The sequence below is a fragment of the Stenella coeruleoalba genome (genome assembly GCF_951394435.1).
Source record: "Stenella coeruleoalba genome assembly, chromosome: 3".
NCBI lineage: Eukaryota > Metazoa > Chordata > Mammalia > Artiodactyla > Delphinidae > Stenella > Stenella coeruleoalba.
In genome coordinates this window covers 167,996,353-168,016,871 of record NC_137148.1, presented here as the reverse complement: position 1 = coordinate 168,016,871, position 20,519 = coordinate 167,996,353, and the positions used below count along the sequence as shown (strand labels likewise).

General features: G+C 50.7%; 1 protein-coding gene across 1 annotated transcript; it reads right to left on the bottom strand.

Annotated features, from left to right (window-relative positions):
* Nucleotides 1-15,597: 15,597 nt before the first annotated feature.
* On the bottom strand, nt 15,598-20,373 carry CD320 (CD320 molecule). The gene is made up of 5 exons (XM_079918250.1): nt 20,050-20,373; nt 17,247-17,372; nt 16,650-16,883; nt 16,211-16,369; nt 15,598-16,051 (listed from the first exon to the last, which is right to left on the bottom strand). The coding sequence occupies exons 1-5, from the start codon at nt 20,186-20,188 to the stop codon at nt 15,912-15,914; spliced, it is 798 nt and encodes a 265-aa protein (XP_079774376.1). The 5' UTR covers nt 20,189-20,373; the 3' UTR covers nt 15,598-15,911.
* Nucleotides 20,374-20,519: the final 146 nt, after the last annotated feature.

Here is a 20,519-nt window from a genome sequence, read left to right as displayed (position 1 = left end):
GAGCAGAGGGGAAGGACCAGCCTGGACTCCCCTAGGACAAGCTGGTGAACAGGGATCCAGGGCTTCTCACAGATCCAGACAGTCCTGTGTCCCCTCACAAGGAATATTCCCTCTAGTGCTGCGCCCTGCCTCCAGCCAGTTCTCCTTCCTGTGCCAGTGGGCTCCCCCTTTCTCTAAGACATGCAGACACCCTCAGCACCTTCAGCCTCGCCCACCTCGCCCAAGGCGGTGAGCACCTCTGCTTCCTGAAACATGACGGTGAAATTCCAGCCACCCTCCCAGAGAGAAACAAGGTTAGGGCATCTGGTCTTCTCTCTGTTCACCCACCTCTGATACAGCACTCCTGGATCTTGCCTGACCTGAAGGTGTCCTGTCCATCTAGTGCCAGGTGCTCTTAGACCACTAGTCCCTCAGTCTGACATAGGAATTTTGGTAATTTCCATTCACGGAGGCCCACGCTGGTTACATCCTGCAAGTGTTGATGTTTGTTCCCCAGCGTGTGTCTTCGTATGTTTTTCTCCACATTCTAGTGACTTAGGCATGCTGTCCTGTGTGTCCTCATGTGTCCTGTGGGCTCATGCATATTATCACGTGTGTGTTTGTGTGCTTCGTCTATAGAGGATATGTTTTATTCTATATAGAAAGTTTGTGCGCATCTTTATTGGGGGCCTATATGGAGGGCCCACGAGCCTTCTCCGAGGTGCTGAAAGTTCACCATTCAAGACCCACATCCACTCAATCTCTCAACCGAGGCAAGGCTTCCTCCTCCAGGAAGCCTTCTCAGATTGCCCCCACCTCCTCTTCAACTATGGGATGCAACATCCATTGCCTACGTCTTCAAGCCCCCAGCCCTTCCCCACCAGCTGGCCCTGCAAAACCTGGCCTCACCTGTGCAGACCCTAGATTCACAACCCAGGATCCAAGGCTTCTCACAGATCCAGACAGTCCTGTGTCCCCTCACAAGGAATATTCCCTCTAGTGCTGCCCCCTGCCTCCAGCCAGTTCTCCTTCCTGTGCCAGTGGGCTCCCCCTTTCTCTAAGACATGCAGACACCCTCAGCACCTTCAGCCTCGCCCACCTCGCCCAAGGCGGCCATCAGCCTGGCCAGGACCTACTGACCAGACAACAGGTACCCAGCCAGGCAGTCCTAAGGAGGGAGGCTGCACTCAGCAGGAGAGGTGACCTGGCACCAGATCAGGAAGTGCACAATAGAATTTTTTTTTTTTTTTTTTTTTTTTGGCCAGTTAGTGCGGCATGCGAGATCTTAGTTCCCCAACCAGGGATCGAACCAGTAACCCCTGCATTGAGAGCACAGAGTCTTAACACTGGACTGCCAGGGAAGTCCTAGGAAGTGCACAATAGAGAAAACCCAATGACACAAGAAAATAAGGAAGTAACACAGATTAAAGAAATCAACAAAACAGAGGGTAAAGGAACAAAAATGGCCAGAATAAAACCAAACTCTGGCTCCTTGGGAACATTAATAAGATAAACCCCTGAAGAGAATGAGCAAGGAGGAAATGAGGAGAGTTTTAAAAATATATATGGGAAGGTTAAGAATAACTATACGTCAAAAAGACAAGGGATGACAAGTGTCGGTGAGGATGTAGAGAAAATGGAACCGTAGTTGGTGGGAATGTAAATTGGTGCAGCTACTACGGAAAACAGTACAGAGGTTCCCCCCAAAATTAAAAATATGACTACCGTATGATCCAGCAATTCCACTTCTGGGTTTTTATCTGAAGGAAACAAAATCACTATCTTGAAATGATATAGGCACCCCTCATGTTCATAGCAGCATTATTTACGACAGCCAAGATATGGAAACAATCTAAATGTCCACTGACAGACGAATGGATAAAGAAGACGTGGTATAGGGGACTTCCCTGGTGGTGCAGTGGTTAAGACTCTGCACTCCCAATGCAGGGGGCCCGGGTCAGATCCCTGGTCAGAGAACTAGATCCCACATGTATGCCACAACTAAGAGTTTGCATGCCACAACTAAGGAGCCCATGTGCCGCAACTAAGGAGCCCGCAAGCCACAACTAAGGATCCTGCCTGCTGCAACTAAGACCCAGAGCAACCAAATAAATTAATTTTAAAAACGAAGAAGATGTGGTATATATACAATGGAGTATTACTCAGCCATAAAAAGGAAAACCTGCCATTTACAACAACATGGATGGACCTTAAGGGCATTATGCTAAGTGAGATTAAGTCAGACCGAGAAAGACAAATACTGTATGATCTCACTTACATGTGGAATCTAAAAAAAAACCAAACTCATAGATAGAAAGAACAGATTGGTGGGTGCCAGAGGCAGGGCAGGGCATGGGGCAGGCAAAATGGGTGAAGGCGATTTTAAAAAACTATATGAACTATAGGCTGATAAATTTGAAAATCAAGATGAAATGAATTCATTTATGGGGAAATATAAAATGCAAAAACTGTACCAAGAAGAATCAGAAAACTTGACTAGACCCATAAATGTTAATGAGTTGGAAATAATGGGGGGGGGGAACTCCCTCTACCTAACACACAAAACTTAGAGGATTTTACAATCAAGTTTTATCGCCATTACAAGTAGCGGATAATTCCCATCTTATTCAGATTGATACCAAGAATTAAAAAAAAAAAGGTGGGGGGTAGAGCAGAATACCCAACTTCTCTTAAGAGGATGATATAGGCTACACACCCAAACCAGATAGGGCTACAACATGGATGAACCTCGAAAACGTTATGCTAAGTGAAAGAAGAAGCCAGACATAAAAGGTTACATATTGTATGATTCTGTTTATATACAATAGCCAGAATAGGTAAATCGACAGAGACAGAAAGCAGATTGGTGGTTACCAGGCAGAGGGGGAGGAGAAGGAATGGGAGCGTATGTTTGAGTACTGGGTTTCCTTTTGGGACCATGGAAATGTTTTGGAACTAGACAGAGGTGGTGGTTGTGAGTACACAACATTGTGAGTGCACTAAATGCCCCTGAATTGTTCGCTTTCAAAAGGTTAATTTTGTTGATGTGAATTTCACCTCAGTGAAAACAAAAACAGATAAGAATACGGAACAAGGTAGGAAAATTCTGACCAATTTTCAGTGATGACCATAGAAGCAAAAATCCTAAATAAAATACTGCTACCCACAAGATATGGAAGCAACCTAAATGTCCATCAACAGATGAATGGATAAGGAAGATGTGGTACATATATGCAATGGAATATTACTCAGCCATAAAAAAGAATGAAATAATGCCGTTTGTAGCAACATGGATGGATGTAGGGATTATCACACTAAGTGAGGTAAGTCAGACAAAGACAAATATCATATGATATCACGTATATGTGGAATCTAAAAAAATGATACAGGACTTCTCTGGTGGTCCAATGGTTAAGACCCCATGCTTCCACTGCAGGGGACACAGGTTCGATCCCTGGTCATGGGAAGCTCCACATGCCAACCAAAAATAAAAAGATACAAATGAATTTATTTATAAAACAGAAATAGACTCACAGACATAGAAAACAAACTTATGGTTAAGAAGGGGAAATATATATATATATATATATATATACACATATATATATATATATGAATCACTTTGCTGTACAGCAAGTGTGAAACTAACACATTGTAAATCAATGTTATACTTCAATAAAAATTAAAAAAAAATACTCTTACTCAAATCTCGCAGTGTTGGGAGAAAATTACATCATGATCAAGGACAATTTGGCCAGAAGAGCATAGATGAGTCAGTCTCAGAAAACCAAGGTAACTGATCTCTGTCAGCAGATGGACTTGCTTCTGACATAGGCGCTTGTTTTTGCCGCAGAGTCATATGTGTGTTCTAGGAACTCAGACCTGAGAGCGCTATGGCTTATGCAGGCAGAGGGCTGGGACAACCCGCTCAACCTCCTTGCAATCCTGGAAGCAGAGCATTAACAAAAGCAGAAAGGAGCTTAAGAAAAACACTTGCAGGGTTTAAAAGTTACATTTTTAACTGTTACATTTCTAATAAGCATGAAGAAATATAGAAACTCGCCTTTTTAAAAAATTCAGAAATTCTGACATGTGCTACAACATGGATGAACCCTGAGGACATTATGCTGAATGAAAGAAGCCAGTCACAAAAGGACAATACTGTATGACTCCATTTATGTGAGGTCCCCAGAGGAGTCAAATCCATAGAGACAGAACATAGAATGAGGGGTGCCAGGGGCTGGGGGAGGGAGATGGGGAGTTAGAGTTTAACGGGGACAGAGTTTCAGTTTTGCAAGATGAAAGGAGTTCGGAAGATGGTTGATGGTGATGGTTGCACGAGATGAATGTACTTAATACCATGGAATTGTGCACTTAAAAATGGTCAAAGTGGTAAATTTTGTGTTATATATATTTTACAATTAAAAACGTACAAAGGAGGAGAAGGTTGCTTAATGGAAAAGAGAGTGAGGAAGGGTCGAGGCAAAAGCGAATGCATAAAGGCTGGGAAGAAGAGCAAAATAAGCACGTGGTCAAAAGGAAACCCTCGGGACTTCCCCGGTGGCGCAGTGGTCAAGAATCCGCCTGCCAATGCAGGGGACATGGGTTCGAGCCCTGGTCCGGGAAGATCCCACATGCCGCGGAGCAACTAAGCGCGTGCGCCACAACTACTAAGCCTGCGCTCTAGATCCTGGGAGCCACAACTAGTGAGCCCACATACCACAACTACTGAAGCCCTCGCACCTAGAGCCCATGCTCCGCAACGAGAAGCCACCGCAATGAGAAGCCCGCGCACCACAACGAAGAGTAGCCCCTGCTCGTCGCAACTAGAGAAAGCCCACGTGCAGCAACAAAGACCCAACCAAAAATAAATAAGTAAATACATAAATTTATTTTTTTTTAAATAGTTTAAAAAAAAAAAAGGAAACCCACGGCTGGGTCAGCATGAAGCGCAGGGAGACAGCGCCACCTACTGGTGGCTTCCTGTGTTCGTCAAGGGGCTGAAAAAACATGCTCAGAATCCACTGCTATTTCCTCCTTGTACTGACATCATTCCCGTTTACCAACAATTTTGTCAGAACAGACAGTATCACTGAGACAATAGAAACCAGCAGGAGAAAAATAACTTCCAAAGCCACCACCCCCTTCCAACCCGCAGACCTGCATCCAGATCCACGCGCCCGCCTAGCTCTCCTTCCTGCTGCTGTGAGTAAACAATTTGCCCTGATCCCAGGCAAACCTAGGCCATCTCCACCAGCTCCCACCCTACCTGCCTATTTAAGGAGCCACCTGAACAGTCTTCCCTCTGAACTAGATTATACCCACAGACATACAAATATGCTGATTCATTTTCCACTGTTTTGTTTTATTATTGAGATGAAATCGACATAACATAAATGTGGTTAAGAATCCACCTTCCGGGCTTCCCTGGTGGCGCAGTGGTTGAGAGTCCGCCTGCCGATACAGGAGACGTGGGTTCGAGACCCGGTCCGGGAAGATCCCACATGCCGCGGAGCGGCTGGGCCCGTGAGCCATGGCCGCTGAGCCTGCGCGTCCGGAGCCTGTGCTCCGCAGCGGGAGAGGCCACAACAGTGAGAGGCCCGCGTACCGCAAAAAAAAAAAAAAAAAAAAGGAATCCACCTTCCAATGCAGGGGATGCAGGAGGTTTGATCCCTGGTCGGGGAACTAAGATCCCACATGCCGTGGGGCAACTAAACCTGCGTGCTCTAGAGCGCCACAACTAGAGAGCCTGTGCGCTGCAACTACTGAGCCCGCACACTCTGGAGCCCACACGCCACAACTAGAGAGGAGGCCACACACTGCAAAGAAAGATCCCAGATGCCGCAACAAAGATCCCACATGCTGCAACTAACACCTGACGCAGTCAAGTAAATAAATAAATAAATACCTTTAAAAAATAAAATAAAATTTCAGTGCACTTAGTACATTCATAAAGCTGTGCAACCACTGCCAATATCTAGTTCCGAAACATATTCACAGTGCAAATAAGCACATGAAAAAAGGCTCCACATGTATCATCGGGGAACTGCAAATTAAAACAACCGTGAGAAAACAGTACACACCTATGAGAACGGCCAAAACCGAGAAAACCGATGACTCCAATTGCTGGCGAGGATGTGGAGCAACAGGAACTCTCGTTCATTGCTGGTGGGAATGCAAAACGGTCCAGCCACTCTGGAAGGCAGTTTGGCGGCTTCTTAAAAAACTAAACACACTCTCACCATATGATCCAGCAATAGCACTCCTTGGTCCTTACCCAAAGGGGTTGAAAACTTATGTCCACACAAAAACCTGCATATGGATGAATTCATAATTGCCCAAACTTGGAAGCAACCAAGATGTCCTTCAGCACGTGAGTGGACAAACTGTGGTACATCCAAACGATGGAACGTTATTCACTACTAAAAAGAAACAAGCTATCAGGCCATGAAAAGACATGGAGGAACCTTAAATGCACATGACTAAGTGAAAGAAGCCAATCTGGGACTTCCCTCGTGGTCCAGTGGTTAAGATTCCGTGGTCCCAATGAAGGGGACCCAGGTTCAATCCCTGCTCGGTGAACTAGAGCCCGCATGCTGCACCTAAGAGTCCGCATGCCGCAACTAAGAAGTCTGTAGCCAAAACAAACAAATAAAAAAATAATAAATATTAAAAAAGAAAAGAAAGAAGCCAATCTGAAAAGACTCCATACTGCATGATTCCATCGCTATGACATTCTGGAAAAAACAAACATATGGAAAGGGTAACAAGATCAGTGGTTTCCAGAGATCAGAGGGGAGGGAGGGATGAAGAGGCAGAGCATAGAGGATTTTTAGGGCAGTGAAAATGCTCTGTATGATACTATAATGGTAGATACATGTCATTATACATTTGTCCAAACCCACAGAATGTACAACAACAAGAGTGGACTTGAAGGGAAACTATGGACTTCGGGTGATAATGACATGTCATTGTAGGTTCATCAGTTTTAACGAAGGTACCACTCTGGTGGGGGATGTTATATTTATAAGGAGGGAGGCTATGCATGTATGGGGGCAGGGAATATAGGGGAAGTCTCTGTACCTTCCTCTTCATTTTTCTGTGAACCTAAAACGGATCCGAAATATGAAGTTTTTTCTTTTTAATTTTTTTCCTCACCGCTTACTCATTGAGCTGTTGCTTCCCATTTGCCTGCTCCCCCAGCCCCTGGCAACCACTGATCTACTTTCTGTCTCTATGGATTTATCTATTCCGGACATTGCACACACTAAAGGGACTCATACGCTCTGACTTTTTCTGTCTGGCTTCTTTCACTCGGCATATGTATTCAAGGCTCAACCACGCTGTAGCGTGTGTCAGAAATTCCTTCGTTCTTATGACTGGATAATATTCCGTTGTCTGGTTGGACCACATTTTGTGTGTCCATTCATCCATGGATGGACACGTGGGCTGTTCCTATGTTTTGGGTAGTGTGAATAACACTGCTATGAACAAGCACGCACAAGTATTTGTCTGAATACCTGCTTTCAGTTCTTTCGGGTACATTCCTAGGAGTGGAATTCTGGGCCATATGGTAATTCTGTGTTTAACTTTTGAGGAAACGCCAAACTCTTTTCCACAGAGGCTGCATCATTTTACATTCCCACCAGCAATGTACAAGGGTTCCAATTTCGCTGCACCCTCGCCATTACTTATTTTCTGTTTTTGCTTCTCTCTCTCTCTCTCTCTCTCTCTCTCTCTAATTATAGCCATTCTCATGGGCATCTTCCATTTTAAAGGGAAAAAAAGACTCTGAGCACCCTCACCGTCTGGCCTCTGCCCTAAGTCTCTGCCTCCGCCCAACCCAACCCCCCCCCCCCAAGCAAAACTGTAGAAAAAGTCATCCATACACCCTTTCTCCTTCACGTTTTATCTTCAACCGGTGGAACTGTTTTTGCCGTCGTCACCAATGACCTCCACGTTATTAAACCCTACGGTCTCCGTCTACGTCCGGTTTTACCTAGCGCATCGCAGCCTGTGACGGGATGGCAGACTTTTGCTTGATTCACTCTGTTCTGAACTCTCCTGGTTTCTCTTGCCACCTCTATGGTCGCTCCTTCTTTCCTGATTCTTCCTCAGCCCCCAGAAACCTCTAGATATCAGCCACACTCCCTCCTCCTTTCCAAACCACGGCCACCCACTGGGACAACTCTGAAATTCATCTCTCCAACCCAGACAGTAGGGCCAGACGCCTTCCCGGTCTCTCCACGTGGGGGCCACGCAGGTCCAAACTTAGCTCCCAGGGGTCCCCCCCTCCACCCTCGCCCGCCCCCCAGCGTCCTCCCCATCAAGGTCGGCTCCATCCTTCCGCAGCTCAGCCCGGATACCTGGGAGGCGCGCTCGTTTCCTCTTTCTCACGGCCACATCGGATGCGCCACCCAATCCTGCAGCTCCGTCGGCTTTTCCTTCGAAACAGATACAGATCAAGGTGTCCGCAGGGCTGGTTTCTTCTGAGGCCTCTCTCCTTGGCTTGCCCTGAGTCCTCATATGGTCTGGCCTCTGGGCCTGCATCCCTGGTGTCAGAGTGCGCAAATGTCCCCTGCTTATAAGGACACCAGTCAGATTGGATCAGGGCCCACCTGAATGGCTTCGTCTCCATTTAGTCACCTCTCTAAAGGTCCTGTCTCCTACTACAGTCACTTTTTGAGGTATCGATGGTTAGGGCTTTGACACATAAATCTGGAGGGGACAAAATTCAGCACCCATAAAAATGTACGCACATATCATAAAATTCACCCACTTAAAATGTACAATTCAATGCTTTTTAGTATACTCCCAGATAATGTGAAGCCCTCACCAGAGTCAATCTGAGAGCATTCTCATGACCACAAAAGGAAACCCCATATCCTTTTAGCCATCACCCCCTTTCCCCGCCTATCCCCCAGCCCTATGCAACCACTAATCTCCTTTATGTTTCTATGAACTTACCTATTCTCGATATTTCATATAAATGGAATCATACACTACGTAACGTGTTGCTCCTAGTTTCTTTGACTTAGCATAATGTTTTCAAGATGCGTCCACGGTGCAGCGTGTGTCAGAACTTGATTCCTTTTAGGGATGAATTACAGCTCACGTTATGGTCCTACCACATTGTGTTTATTCGTCATCCACTGATGGACATACGGGTTGGTTCCACCTTTTGGCTGTTAGGATTGGACCACTATGGACATCTATGGACAACAAGTATCTCCTGAATAAACGAAGAACCTTTCATAATCTAACCCAAAGAACTGCCTAAAAGTAGAAACTTCAGACTGTGCCAAGACAGTAGAAGAAAGTATCAGAAAGATCCTTTTTTTCCCTAGTTTTTTTTTTTTTTTTGAAGGAGAATGAATCAATAATAATACAAATTAACATAAGTGTTGTTTCAGAACAAACTGGACCCACAAATTGTTGTTACTAAACCAATTTGGTAAAAATCAAAAACAAAATGCATAGTCTAACTTAAGCCAGAAGGTTTCAAGATTGAACTCGGGCCCAGCAGTGAAAGCCTGAAATCCTAACCACTAGGCCACCAGGGAACTCCCAGGAGGGATCTTCTTAAACAACAAGGACCTACTGTAGAGCACAGTATTCAATATCTCGTACTAACCTATAATGGAAAAGAATCTGGGGACTTCCCTGCTGGTGCAGTAGTTAAGAATCCGTCTGTCAATGCAGGGGACACAGGTTCGATCCCTGGTCCGGGAAGATCCCACATGCCACAGAGCAACTAAGCCCGTGTGCCACAACTACTGAGCCTGTGCTCTAGAGCCTGTGAGCCACAACTACCGGGCCTGTGTGCCACAACTACTGAAGTCCATGCGGCTAGAGCCCATGCTCCTCAAGCCACTGCAATGAGAAGCCTGCGCACTGCAACAAAGAGTAGCCCCTGCTTGCTGCAACTAGGCAACGAAGACCCGACGCAGCCCAAAATAAATAAATAAATAAATTTATTTTTAAAAAGAATCTGAAGAATATATATATATTCCTAAATCACTTTGCTGTACACCTGAAACACTGTAAATCAACCATACTTCAATTTAAAAAGATAAAAACAGAGGGATCATCTCATTGCCAAAACACCCTTTAAAATCTAAATCAATTATAAATCAACTGTACTTCAATTAAAAAAAAAAAAACTAAATCAGAGAATGGTCACCTCTGCTCAAAACCTCCCAAAGGCTCCCCATCTCACTACATACCCTCTGTGCCTCCCACCCCCCACCCCGCATTCTCTGCCATCAAATCTTATGACCACCACCACCCTCACTCCCTGCAGACCTACTGTTTCTGGAACATGTTGCTGTCTCAGGGCCTTTGCACGGGTTGTTCCCACTTCCGAGAATGTTCTTCACCTATACGCCTGCACAACTCACCCATCCTCTTACTTCCCTTCAGGTCTCTACTCAAGGGTCTCCATATTCGAGAGGCCTCTCTTGACCATCTAATATAAAAATAGTGACTCTTCTTTCCCCCAACCTGGAATGTCCATCCCTCCTACTCAGGCATTTAGTCCCCAGAACAGAACCATGATGTACTGGTTTGTTGGTTGATCCTCTGTCCCCTCCCCCCAACCTCCACATCATGGGGGATGGGGTTTTGCTCTGTTCAAGGCCAAGTCTCCAGGTACCTATAACAATGCCTGGCACCCGGTAGGTGCTCAATGAATGTTTGTCCTCCTGCAAAAATTAACCTTCAAATGCGATGCGATCCCAAAGTCCCAACTAGATCTTTTACCAGGTGCCGAGGAGCTCAGGAAAAGATTCGTGTACGACTAGCTGCAGGTGATGTACTATGTTATGAATGTGCTGAATGCTGCTGGATTGGTCACTTTAAAATGATTACATTTCGGGAAACTCCCTGGCGGTCTAGCGGTTAGGACTCTGCCCTTCCACTGCAGGGGGCACGGGTTCAATCACTGGTTGGGGAACTAAGATCCCACATGCCGCCCAGTGTGGCCAAGCAAATAAATAAATTAAATAAAAATAAATAAATAAAATGATTACGTTTCCGGGACGAAGCGAGAGAGTGGCATGGCCAGATAAACACTACCAGATAGCTAGTGGGAAGCAGCCGCATGGCACAGGGAGATCAGCTCGGTGCTTTGTGACCACCTAGAGGGGTGGGATAGGGAGGGTGGGAGGGAGACGCACGAGGGAGGCGATATGGGGATATATGTATACGTATAACTGACTCACTTTGTTATACAGCAGGAACTAACACACCATTGTAAAGCAATTATCCTCCAATAAAGATGTATAAAAAAAAGAAGATTACATTTCTGTTATGTGAACTTCACTTCAATAATAATAATAAAGTACAGCGTAATACCGTCGCACACCAGTGAGAATGGCTAAAATCAAAAAGACTGCCCACATCAGGTCATGCCAAGGCTGCAAGGAGATGAAAATATAGACATTACTGGGGGCGGGGGAAGGAAAGTAAGGGCACATCCACTTCGGAAAACACGTTGGCGATTTCTTTAGAATTTAAATATACACCTACCATATGATGCAACCACTGCGCTCCTGGGTAGTTTACCCGAAAGAACTAAAAGCAGATGAACGCGCTTACACAGAAATGTTCTCAGCAGCTTTATTTGCAATCATAAAAAACTGGAAACCACCTAGATAGCCATCACCAGAGGAATTAGGTAAATGGATGTGGAACAGTCGTACAGTGGAGTACAGCTCCGCCATAAAAGCGAGCTCATTTTCCTACATGCAAATCACTTTTCCTACATGCAAATCACTTTTCCTACATGCAAATTATTGTAAAATAATTGTGTCAGGTAAAAACTGCCAGACCAAAAAAAAAAAAAAAGGTACATATTCCATGATTCTAGAAATGCAGCTAATCTACAGTGTCAGAGCCAGTTGGTGGTTGCCTGGGTAATGTGGTGGTAGGGGTGGGAGCGGCAAAAAAAGGGACACAAGGAGACTTTTGGGGGAAGAACCTGGCAAACATGATGCTCAGTGAGAGAAGCCAGACACCAAAGGCCACCTATGGTACGACTCCATTTATACAAAATGTCCAGAAGTCCAGGGAGACAGAATGTGGATCTGTGGTTTTTGTGGTTGCCGGGATGGGGGTGGGGGAGAGGAGTGACCGCTAACGGGGAAGGGGTTTCCTTTCGGGGGGAATAAAAATGTCTTGCCACTAGACAGGTGAGGGTTACACAACACTGCAAGTGTACTAAACACATTGTAGGCTTTAAAACAGTTAATGGTTAATTTCATGTTATGTGAGTTTTCCAATTAAAAAAAAAAAGAGAAATGGTGAGAGCTGGATAAAGATACACACACGCACACACACACACCCTGGAGCCCCCCTCCCCATCTTCACCACTGCAGCCCACACACATCCCCGCCACTCCATCCCCTCCCTTCTCAGGCCCATCAGAATTTCCCCAGGTACTGGGACCCGAGCCCACTTGACCATGTCCCCCTCCTTGTGGGCTCCCCAAACATCCCTCCCTTTTCAACCTTGACCCTCTCTGGAGTCTCTTGGAAGCCAGTCACTGGGCTTGCTGCCTATAGGATGGGGCGGGCAGCTGGCAGCACAGGGTGACCCTACTTGAGAGAACAAAGGCAGCTGAAACCCGGCCTGCTCATGCATGAAGGGCGTTTGCACCTGTGGCTGCCCCAATGTGCAGGTGACAAAGCTGGCCCTGAGACAGCAAAGCCACCTGCCCACAGCCAGTCAGCTGGCTCCAGTGGACAGGAGTCGCCCACTCCAGCCTGCCCATTCCCAGCTCGTGCCCTCTGCCCCCGTGGTGGCCCCAATGAACTAGGCCTCCCTGGTGTTCGTGCCCTTGTGTGGCCCCCACCTGTGCCCCCAGCACACACCTGGGCTGACCTGAGACCCTGCTGAAAGCAGCAGGAGCGATGCTGGCCCAGTTCTGGACCTGAGCATTTGAAGCATTAGAAGGGTTTTGGCTCTGCGCTTTGGGGAAACCCGAGTCACCAGGAAAGGGATGCGGCCGTCCTGCTTGGGTGCCCATGTGGAAGGGCCATCCAGAGAGGCCACGCAGAGAGGGAGAGGCGTCCCCATCCACCCATGCGCCAGACACGACATTGGGACCGTCCAATGACATGGTAACATCCAGCCAGTCCAGCCCCCAGACGCCAGCAGCCACCATTCACGGGGAAACAAAGAGCCGCCAGCCAGGCCAGTCAACGTGGAACCACAAAAGGGAATATGCCGGTGGTTGTGCGGAGCCCGTCAGCGCAGGGTGGTTTGTACCACTGATCACTGAGAATCCAGCTGACACCCGGGAAGATCCAGACCCTAGACCTCAGCTCAGGTGGCGTCTGACACCGGCCTCACCCCCCTAACATGCCCTGTTGGCCCACTGCAGCTGTCCACACCTGAACAAAAACGAAGGGGGAAAAAAAATCTAAAAACAAGAAAATGCTACTCTCTGGCATAACTCCCTCCTGCCAACTAGAAGAAGCCCACCAGGGTTCCAGTTCTGCAGCAGGAAACCTCGGCCCAGCTCTGGGGCTGGGAGGTATCCAGCAGGCGCCGGGGGAAGGCCTTGTACCCCAGGCAGCTGGGCACCCTCTGGTCCACCGTCAGTCAAAGTCCCCCAATCCTGGCTGCAGCCCACCTCCCAAGCCCCCACGGCTGCCCGACAGAGAACTCGGGCCCCTCACAGGCTTCCTGAGGCCCAGACTCCAAACCCCATTGGGAATTCCAGATCCCACAAGACATGCTGCATGGACCAAAACAAACAAACAAACAAACCTCCCGTGGGGGGCGGAGCCCCAATGCTGAACTTTCCCACCCTTCCCACCCCCAGGAAGATCTACCTTCTCCCAGCATGTTGTCATCAGGGACCAGCTCCCTGCTTGCTGGATGTCAAAGCCGCAAGACCCTGTATGGGACCCTGGGTGCTCCCCTGGGCTACCAGGGCCCCGGCCACCGCATTTGGAGATGAAGAAAATGAAGGCCAAAGAAGAGCCGTGTCCTCATCACCCAGCAGTTACGGGTGTATCAACTACACTTTGTGTATTCTTTTTCTGTGGCCGCGCCACACGGCTTGCAGGATCTTAGTTCCCCAACGAGGGATTGAACCCAGGCCCTCGGCAGTGAAAGCGCGGAGTCCTAACCACTGGACCGCCAGGGAATTCCCAGTTTCTGTATTCTTGACACCCTGTCAGCTGAGGCCTCACTCACCAGGAAGGGGCTGTCCCTCGAGGGGTTAGCGAGTTCCTGGAGATGACAAACAAGTAACCAGTGAGTGTACCTCTCCTATGCATACCAGGCAATCCAGAGCCACTGTGCCCCTTCCCTGCTCACCCCAGGGCCACTGTAGTGTGAGTGCCTGACGTTAAGCAGGATCTTCGTTCCCCGACCAGGGATTGAACCCGTGCCCCCTGCAAGGGAAGCGTGGAGTCCTAACCACTGGACTGCCAGGGAAGTCCCTGACGTTAAGCTTTTGATTGCCAACACCCACCATGAACAAACACACAGATAGCTGCACGGCACAGCTACTAGCAACACAACCTACCTGGTTATTAGCTACCCCAACCTAGGAAGGTCCCCTTTTCAGAAACCCTAGGCAACCTTGACAAGTGACGCCTTGAACGACCCCGCTTTCCCTTTTGGCACCCTAATTCCAGCTCTTATGCTTTATATTCAATAAAGAGTGAATCCGAGACTCCGATCCCCGGACCCTAATAAAGGCAGAGACTCAGGTCTGCGTTCCCTCCCTCTCTCTCTCCCCATGATCTTGCTCCGTGGCCCTCAGAGGGGGTGCCTGCTGTGTACCCTCCAGAACCTGTGAGTAACGAATCTTGTTCTGCCAAGTTCCCTGATGGTTTTTCCTGAAGTACGTCCTGTGATCATGATAAGAACCACGAGGGCCGGCCTAGCCACAATGCTGGCTCTAGCTGGGGTAACGTCTGTGAGGGCCTTGCTGTAAGTAGTAGGGACCCAGGTGTCCTCAGATGCTGCTCTCTGAAAGCCTTGCCGTTGATAGGCTGAGATGTACACGATACTCAGTGCCGACACCCCAGAGCCCATGGAAATTACTCAGTCTGGCCAGTTCCAAGCCTGTTTACCCTGCCTCACCCATTCCTTCCAGTGGAAACCACAATAAAAGCTCCTGTCCATGTTGTTCCCTCTCGCTCTGCCTCCTGCTGGACCCTGGTGCTTCCCCGTGTGGCTCCACATGGCCTGTTATGCCCTTCCTCTTGGGATCGGTGAGTAACAAAGTGTCTTTTCCGTGGCAGTCATCTGCTGATCTGTTGGCCTTGCCGTAGCTGCATAATAAGAAGATCTACATTTGGAAACAGGGTGGAGACCAACCTGGGGACACCCAGCTTCCATCTCAAAGAGAAGAAGCCATAATGGATGGAGGTCCCCCAGCCCAGGACTCTGGGAGGCACTGCCCAAGGTCTGCTCCATTTGGGGGATGCAAACTGTCCTGCTGCCCCCAGCCCCACTGTCCCCTGCTCTGGATTCCAGGAAGCCAGAGGCAGGGTCCCCAACTCCCACCCTCTCTGGGCTTGGGTGCTCCAGAGGAGGGGCTGCAGCAGAGCCCCCAGGCTGCCCAGGCAGAGGGAGACAGAGGCCCAGAGGCAGGCAGAAGACGTGAAGTAACTTTAATCACCATCCTCAGGAGGGGGCAACAGTAGTATCTGAGCAGGGGGGCCAGCCCGGGAACGACCTAGGGCCAGCCCCTCGGCTCTGGCTGTGGCACGTTCCCCATCCAGGCTCCTCGAGTCCAGGGGAGGGTCTGGACACTCCCAGCCTCCATGATCACATCTGCAGGAGCTCAGGTACTTGGCGCCACGTGGCCAGAAGAACCCAGGTCTGGGGGCTGGTGTGCCAACAGCCACGCGCGGGTCCCCATACCTGCCATACTCGGGACCGTGTGACGTGGCAGCAAGAAATCATCCTCAGAGAACTGCGGTCGTCCTCTCTGACTGCAGAGACCCCTTCACAGACACCAGCAGCCCCAGCGGGGACAGGCGTCCCTGGGCACAGAGCCGTGACCACATGAAGAGGATGGCGGCGGCCAGACCTACACTTAGCACCACTGTGGGGGACAGAAAGACAGGAGTGGGTGAGGGGAGGGGGTGGCAGGAGGCTCACACCCACCGAGCTCCTAACACACTGGAAAGGGGGTTCTGCAGCCTGCCGGCTCCCAGGAGCAGCTGCTCCAAGCCCCAGGGGTGGGAGGACCTGTTTATCTTACCAGCAGCTGCAATGATCCCATAGGCACTTCGGTTTCCAGACTGAACTGAGTCCTGGTCCCCGACAGAGGTGACTGTGGCATTCCTGAGATAAGTGACACTCTCCAGGGTCACAGGGGTCCCCACGGACGTGGCACTCCCTTCTTGGAGGGTCTCGGTTCCTGCAATAAGTCCAGGCATTCAGTAGCTGGGGAGCGGGCACCTGGGGCATGGGGGGATGAACAGATGCTTCTGGTGCGCAGGGGGGACCTTAGGGCTCACCCTCCATCCCAAATTCAGTGAGGTTGGTGAGCCCTGCTGCCCGAGTGCCCTCGTGCAGCCGCCATGGGAATACGGGCACAGGCAGACACACGTGTCCACGCTCCCAGCCTTGTCATACACTGGAAGGTGTCAGGCGTCCCTGTCTACCGACCCACCCTCCCCGCCCCCACAGGCACACACCACAGCCAAGCTCATCGCTGGAGTCGGAACAGTCCGGGTGGCCATCGCAGAGCCACGTGCGTGGGATACAGGAACCGCCCAGCGGGCAGCGCAGCTCTCCCTCCGGGCAGGGCTGGTGCCCGCAGTTGAGAACATTCTTGTTGATGCCATCAGGGCAGTCATCGATGCTGTCACAAGAGCAGGGGCTGCCAGTGGGTGGCTTGCACTGCCCATCCTGGGCACACGGCTCAGTACCTGGGGTACAAGGTGAGTCAGGTCTCAAACACCCAGCCAAGAGGGCCCAGGTACTCCCCACAGCCCAACCTCCTGCAAGCCCCGCCTTCCGAGAACAATCGACCCTATATGTTTCGCCCATCCCAAAGGCTCCTCCCCCTGCTTCTGTTAGCTCCACCTTCCAAGGACTCGCCTCCCCGCAAGCCCTCCCTCCCGACCCCACTAACTCCGCCCCGCTGCGAACCCACCTCTCCCCAGACCTCCTTCTTTTCAGGCCCCGCCCACCCCAGAGTGCCCTGTCTGAAAGCCACATCCCTTCCACAAGCACCTCCTCCCTGTGGCCCCACCCCTTGCAAGCCCCGCCCCCAGGGCATGGCCACTCACTGCACTCCTCCTCGTCACTGCCATCAAGGCAGTCCTTGTCAACGTCGCAGCGCCAGGTGAGGGGCACGCATAGGCCATCACTCCTGCACTGGAAGTTGGTGGGCGGGCACGAGGCTGCGCTGGGGCCTGAGAGATGCACACAAGTGAGGCCTGGGAGGTCTGGACCCTCCCTTGGAAGCACAGTGTCACAGGCTGCGACCACCAGGAGACAGGCCAGGTCCCAGGAACTACATTGGTGGTCACCCTTTGCTAAGGATGCACTATGTGTGGGCCTTGGAGCTGAGCAGTTCACAGCCTCACCAAGAGCCCTACTGGGCAGATTCTACTCCCATGCCCATTCTACACAAGACACTTAGGAGAGGTAAGGCCTGAGGCTACAAGCTAGTGGCAGAGTCGGGGTTCGAACCCAGGTCTCACTGATCCCGGGGTCTTTACCCGGCTCCAAATGGCCAGATGGTCTCCCCAGGAGTCTCTCCAAGTTCCGTGGTTAAACAGACTGGGGGAGGAGCCATCTCTGAAGCCGGCCTGGCTCAGGCCCACCTGTCAGGGTCAGCAGGGCCCATTATGTCCCAGCTGCTCAGCAAAGGGGAAACTGAGGCCTTGGGTAGAGGACCTGCTTAGTCACTGTGGCTTGTCGACTCACCCACTAAACTCCTCCCAGATCTGACCACTTTCCCCATCCTGAATGTGCCACCACCTCTCCAGATTCCCCACCCCCATCTCCACTCAGACACCAGAGACCTCTCAGCACCACACCATTTGGTCACCCACCCTTGCCCCCCTTTGCTCAAAAACAGCCCTTGGTCAGAAATAGAGACACAGATGTAGAGAATAAACGTATGGACACCAAGGGGGGAAAGTGGCAGGGTGGTGGTGGTGGGACGAATTGGGATTGACATATATACACTAATATGTATAAAAGATAACTAATAAGAACCTGCTGTATAAAAAAATAAAATAAAATTCAAAAAAACCCAGAAACCCAGCCCTTGGTCCCATGACCCTCTCACAACCAAATTCTACAACCTCCATGTGGCCCGCAAGTCCTGAGCAGCCCTGAACCCTCCCTGGACCTCCCACTTTCCCCCTCTTCATCAAGCTCCCTCTGACCCGGCCACCTTGATGCTTCTGCAAGAGGCCTGGCCTCGTTTTCCCCCTCAGGGCTTTTGCCCATGCTGTTCCCTGGCCCAGTTTGCCCTCTCCTCCCTCCTCTCTGCACCTCGTGATTTCCTCCTCAGACTTCACAGTCTCAGCTTATTTCCTGGGATGGGCCTCAGGCCCCTCTCAGAGACCCCTGAAGCTCAGCCTCCCACTTAGAACAATGGCCCTTGAACTGGCACCCGCGTAGACTGGACACTTAGTGGTGGTCAGGGCAGTGACCTTTTGACTGTAAACCCGGGGCAGCGCCTAGTGATAAGTGGACACAGGTCACACAATGGTCCGGGCTGAGTTCAGCTGAGATGTGAGCCTTCCTAGACCCAGAGCAGGATGAACACAGAAGGGCCTGGAAGCGGGGCCATTAGGCGGGAGTCCAAGGGACAGAGGAAGGGAGTGGGCTTTATGGTTTCCTCCTGGGTGCAGCAGGGAGGGTGGCAGATACCTGGCTTGGCCCCAGCCTAGTCCCCCTCCATACAATCCTGGTCCTCTTGTCCCTTCCACCTTTACTCACGAGGGCCTGTGCCTCCAAGCCCCCACTCCCCACAGCCAGCCCCTCCGCAGGCCGGCCTCCAGGCCCAACTGTGCCTGTGGGCCACACAGTCCCTAAGCTCTGTGGAGCCAACTGCAGCTGACTTCCTTCCCTGCCCATGGGGATCTGGCAACCTAAAGCTTCCTCCCCAGGACTTGCCACTCTCCCTAGCAACCTCTGACCTCCTTCCCCGGCCTGCTGGAGCATGTGTCCTTCTGTAAAGTGGGTGGGCAGCAGAACAGAGTGGACCTGGCTTCACAGGGCTTTGGTTTGGAGCAACCAGTGGTTGCACCTCCCAGCCTCAGTTTCTCCACCTGTAAAAGGGGCACGCTGGGAGTCCCTACCACAGTGTGCTAAAGAGAAGAGACTGCTTGCGTGTAGAGTGTGGTACTTGGTTAACGTGAGTCCTGATCCTTGTAGGAACCAGGACCATTTAGCCTGAAAAGGCAGGGGCTTTGGGGTGAGATGGGGAACCAGATAAGACGGTGTGTGAACCTGAGTCACAGCTGAAAGTCAGGGGCACCTGTGAGCACAAAGAGGTCACTCTAACCTGCCCAGCTGCCTCTGGGTACCTCTGAGAGGGCCACCAACATCATTTAGGCCAAGGCAAACGTGTCCAAGGGCCTGGGGTCACAGGGAAGACCTTTTTTTCTCTAAGGCCGGAGAAGGAAGGTGCAGAGATTCGGAGGGCGGGAAACGGTCGCCGAGCAAACTCAGCCACATGGCCCTAGGCGCCAGGGTATGGAAGCCGCAGCTGCTGAAGGCGCCAGGAGACCAGCTCCGTAAGGTTGGAAGTCGGAGAAGCAGAGCCTGTAAAGAACGTTCCTGCCCACGCTGGAGTGAAGGGTCGCTTAGAGGTGACACCGGGGCTTGACAAAGCAAAGCGAGTGTAAGCAGGGCCGAAGCAGGGTAGTTAAAGACTGGCAGAGCAACCCAGGCGGAGGGTCCCTCACTGGGGAAGGCTCATTCAAGGGCCTGGGTCCCCTAGAGCCACGTGCAGGGGGGAGTGACCGGGACAGACGTGCGGCGCAGCCAACGGTAAGGCGCTGCTGGCGGGCAGGGGCGGAGCTAAGCTGCAGGCTTGGAGGGCGCCAGGGCTGTACGGAGCACACTCACCTGGGGCCTGGGTCAAGGACCATGCCGGGATCGAGGTCGGGGCGGCTTCCAGGCCCAGCCCGAAGCTGAGCAGTACCCGCAGCGCTAGGCCGAGGGCCGCAGCCCGCTGCGCTCGGCCCCCCGCCATCCAATCGCTCATCGCGCCACCCCTGCCAGACGCCGGCTCCGGCCAAGACCAGTCCCTGCCTCGCTCTGATCCAAGTACGCGCGTGCGCAAAGGTCCGGGGGGCGGGGCCCACGCCCCAGGCGGGTCCCGAGGCGGCCACGGGTTATGGGTACCGTAAATGTCCGAATGCGAGGGGACCCACTATTTGAGGCTCTTTCCCACTGTTCCCTGTGACAAGGTATATCGAAAGGTATTGGTCCTATTTGAAATTAGAAACTTCTGGAGGTGCAAACGAACTAGTACCGACAAGTCTTGTCAACTTACAATATTTAACATTCCACATGCACCAAATACTCCTGCCTAA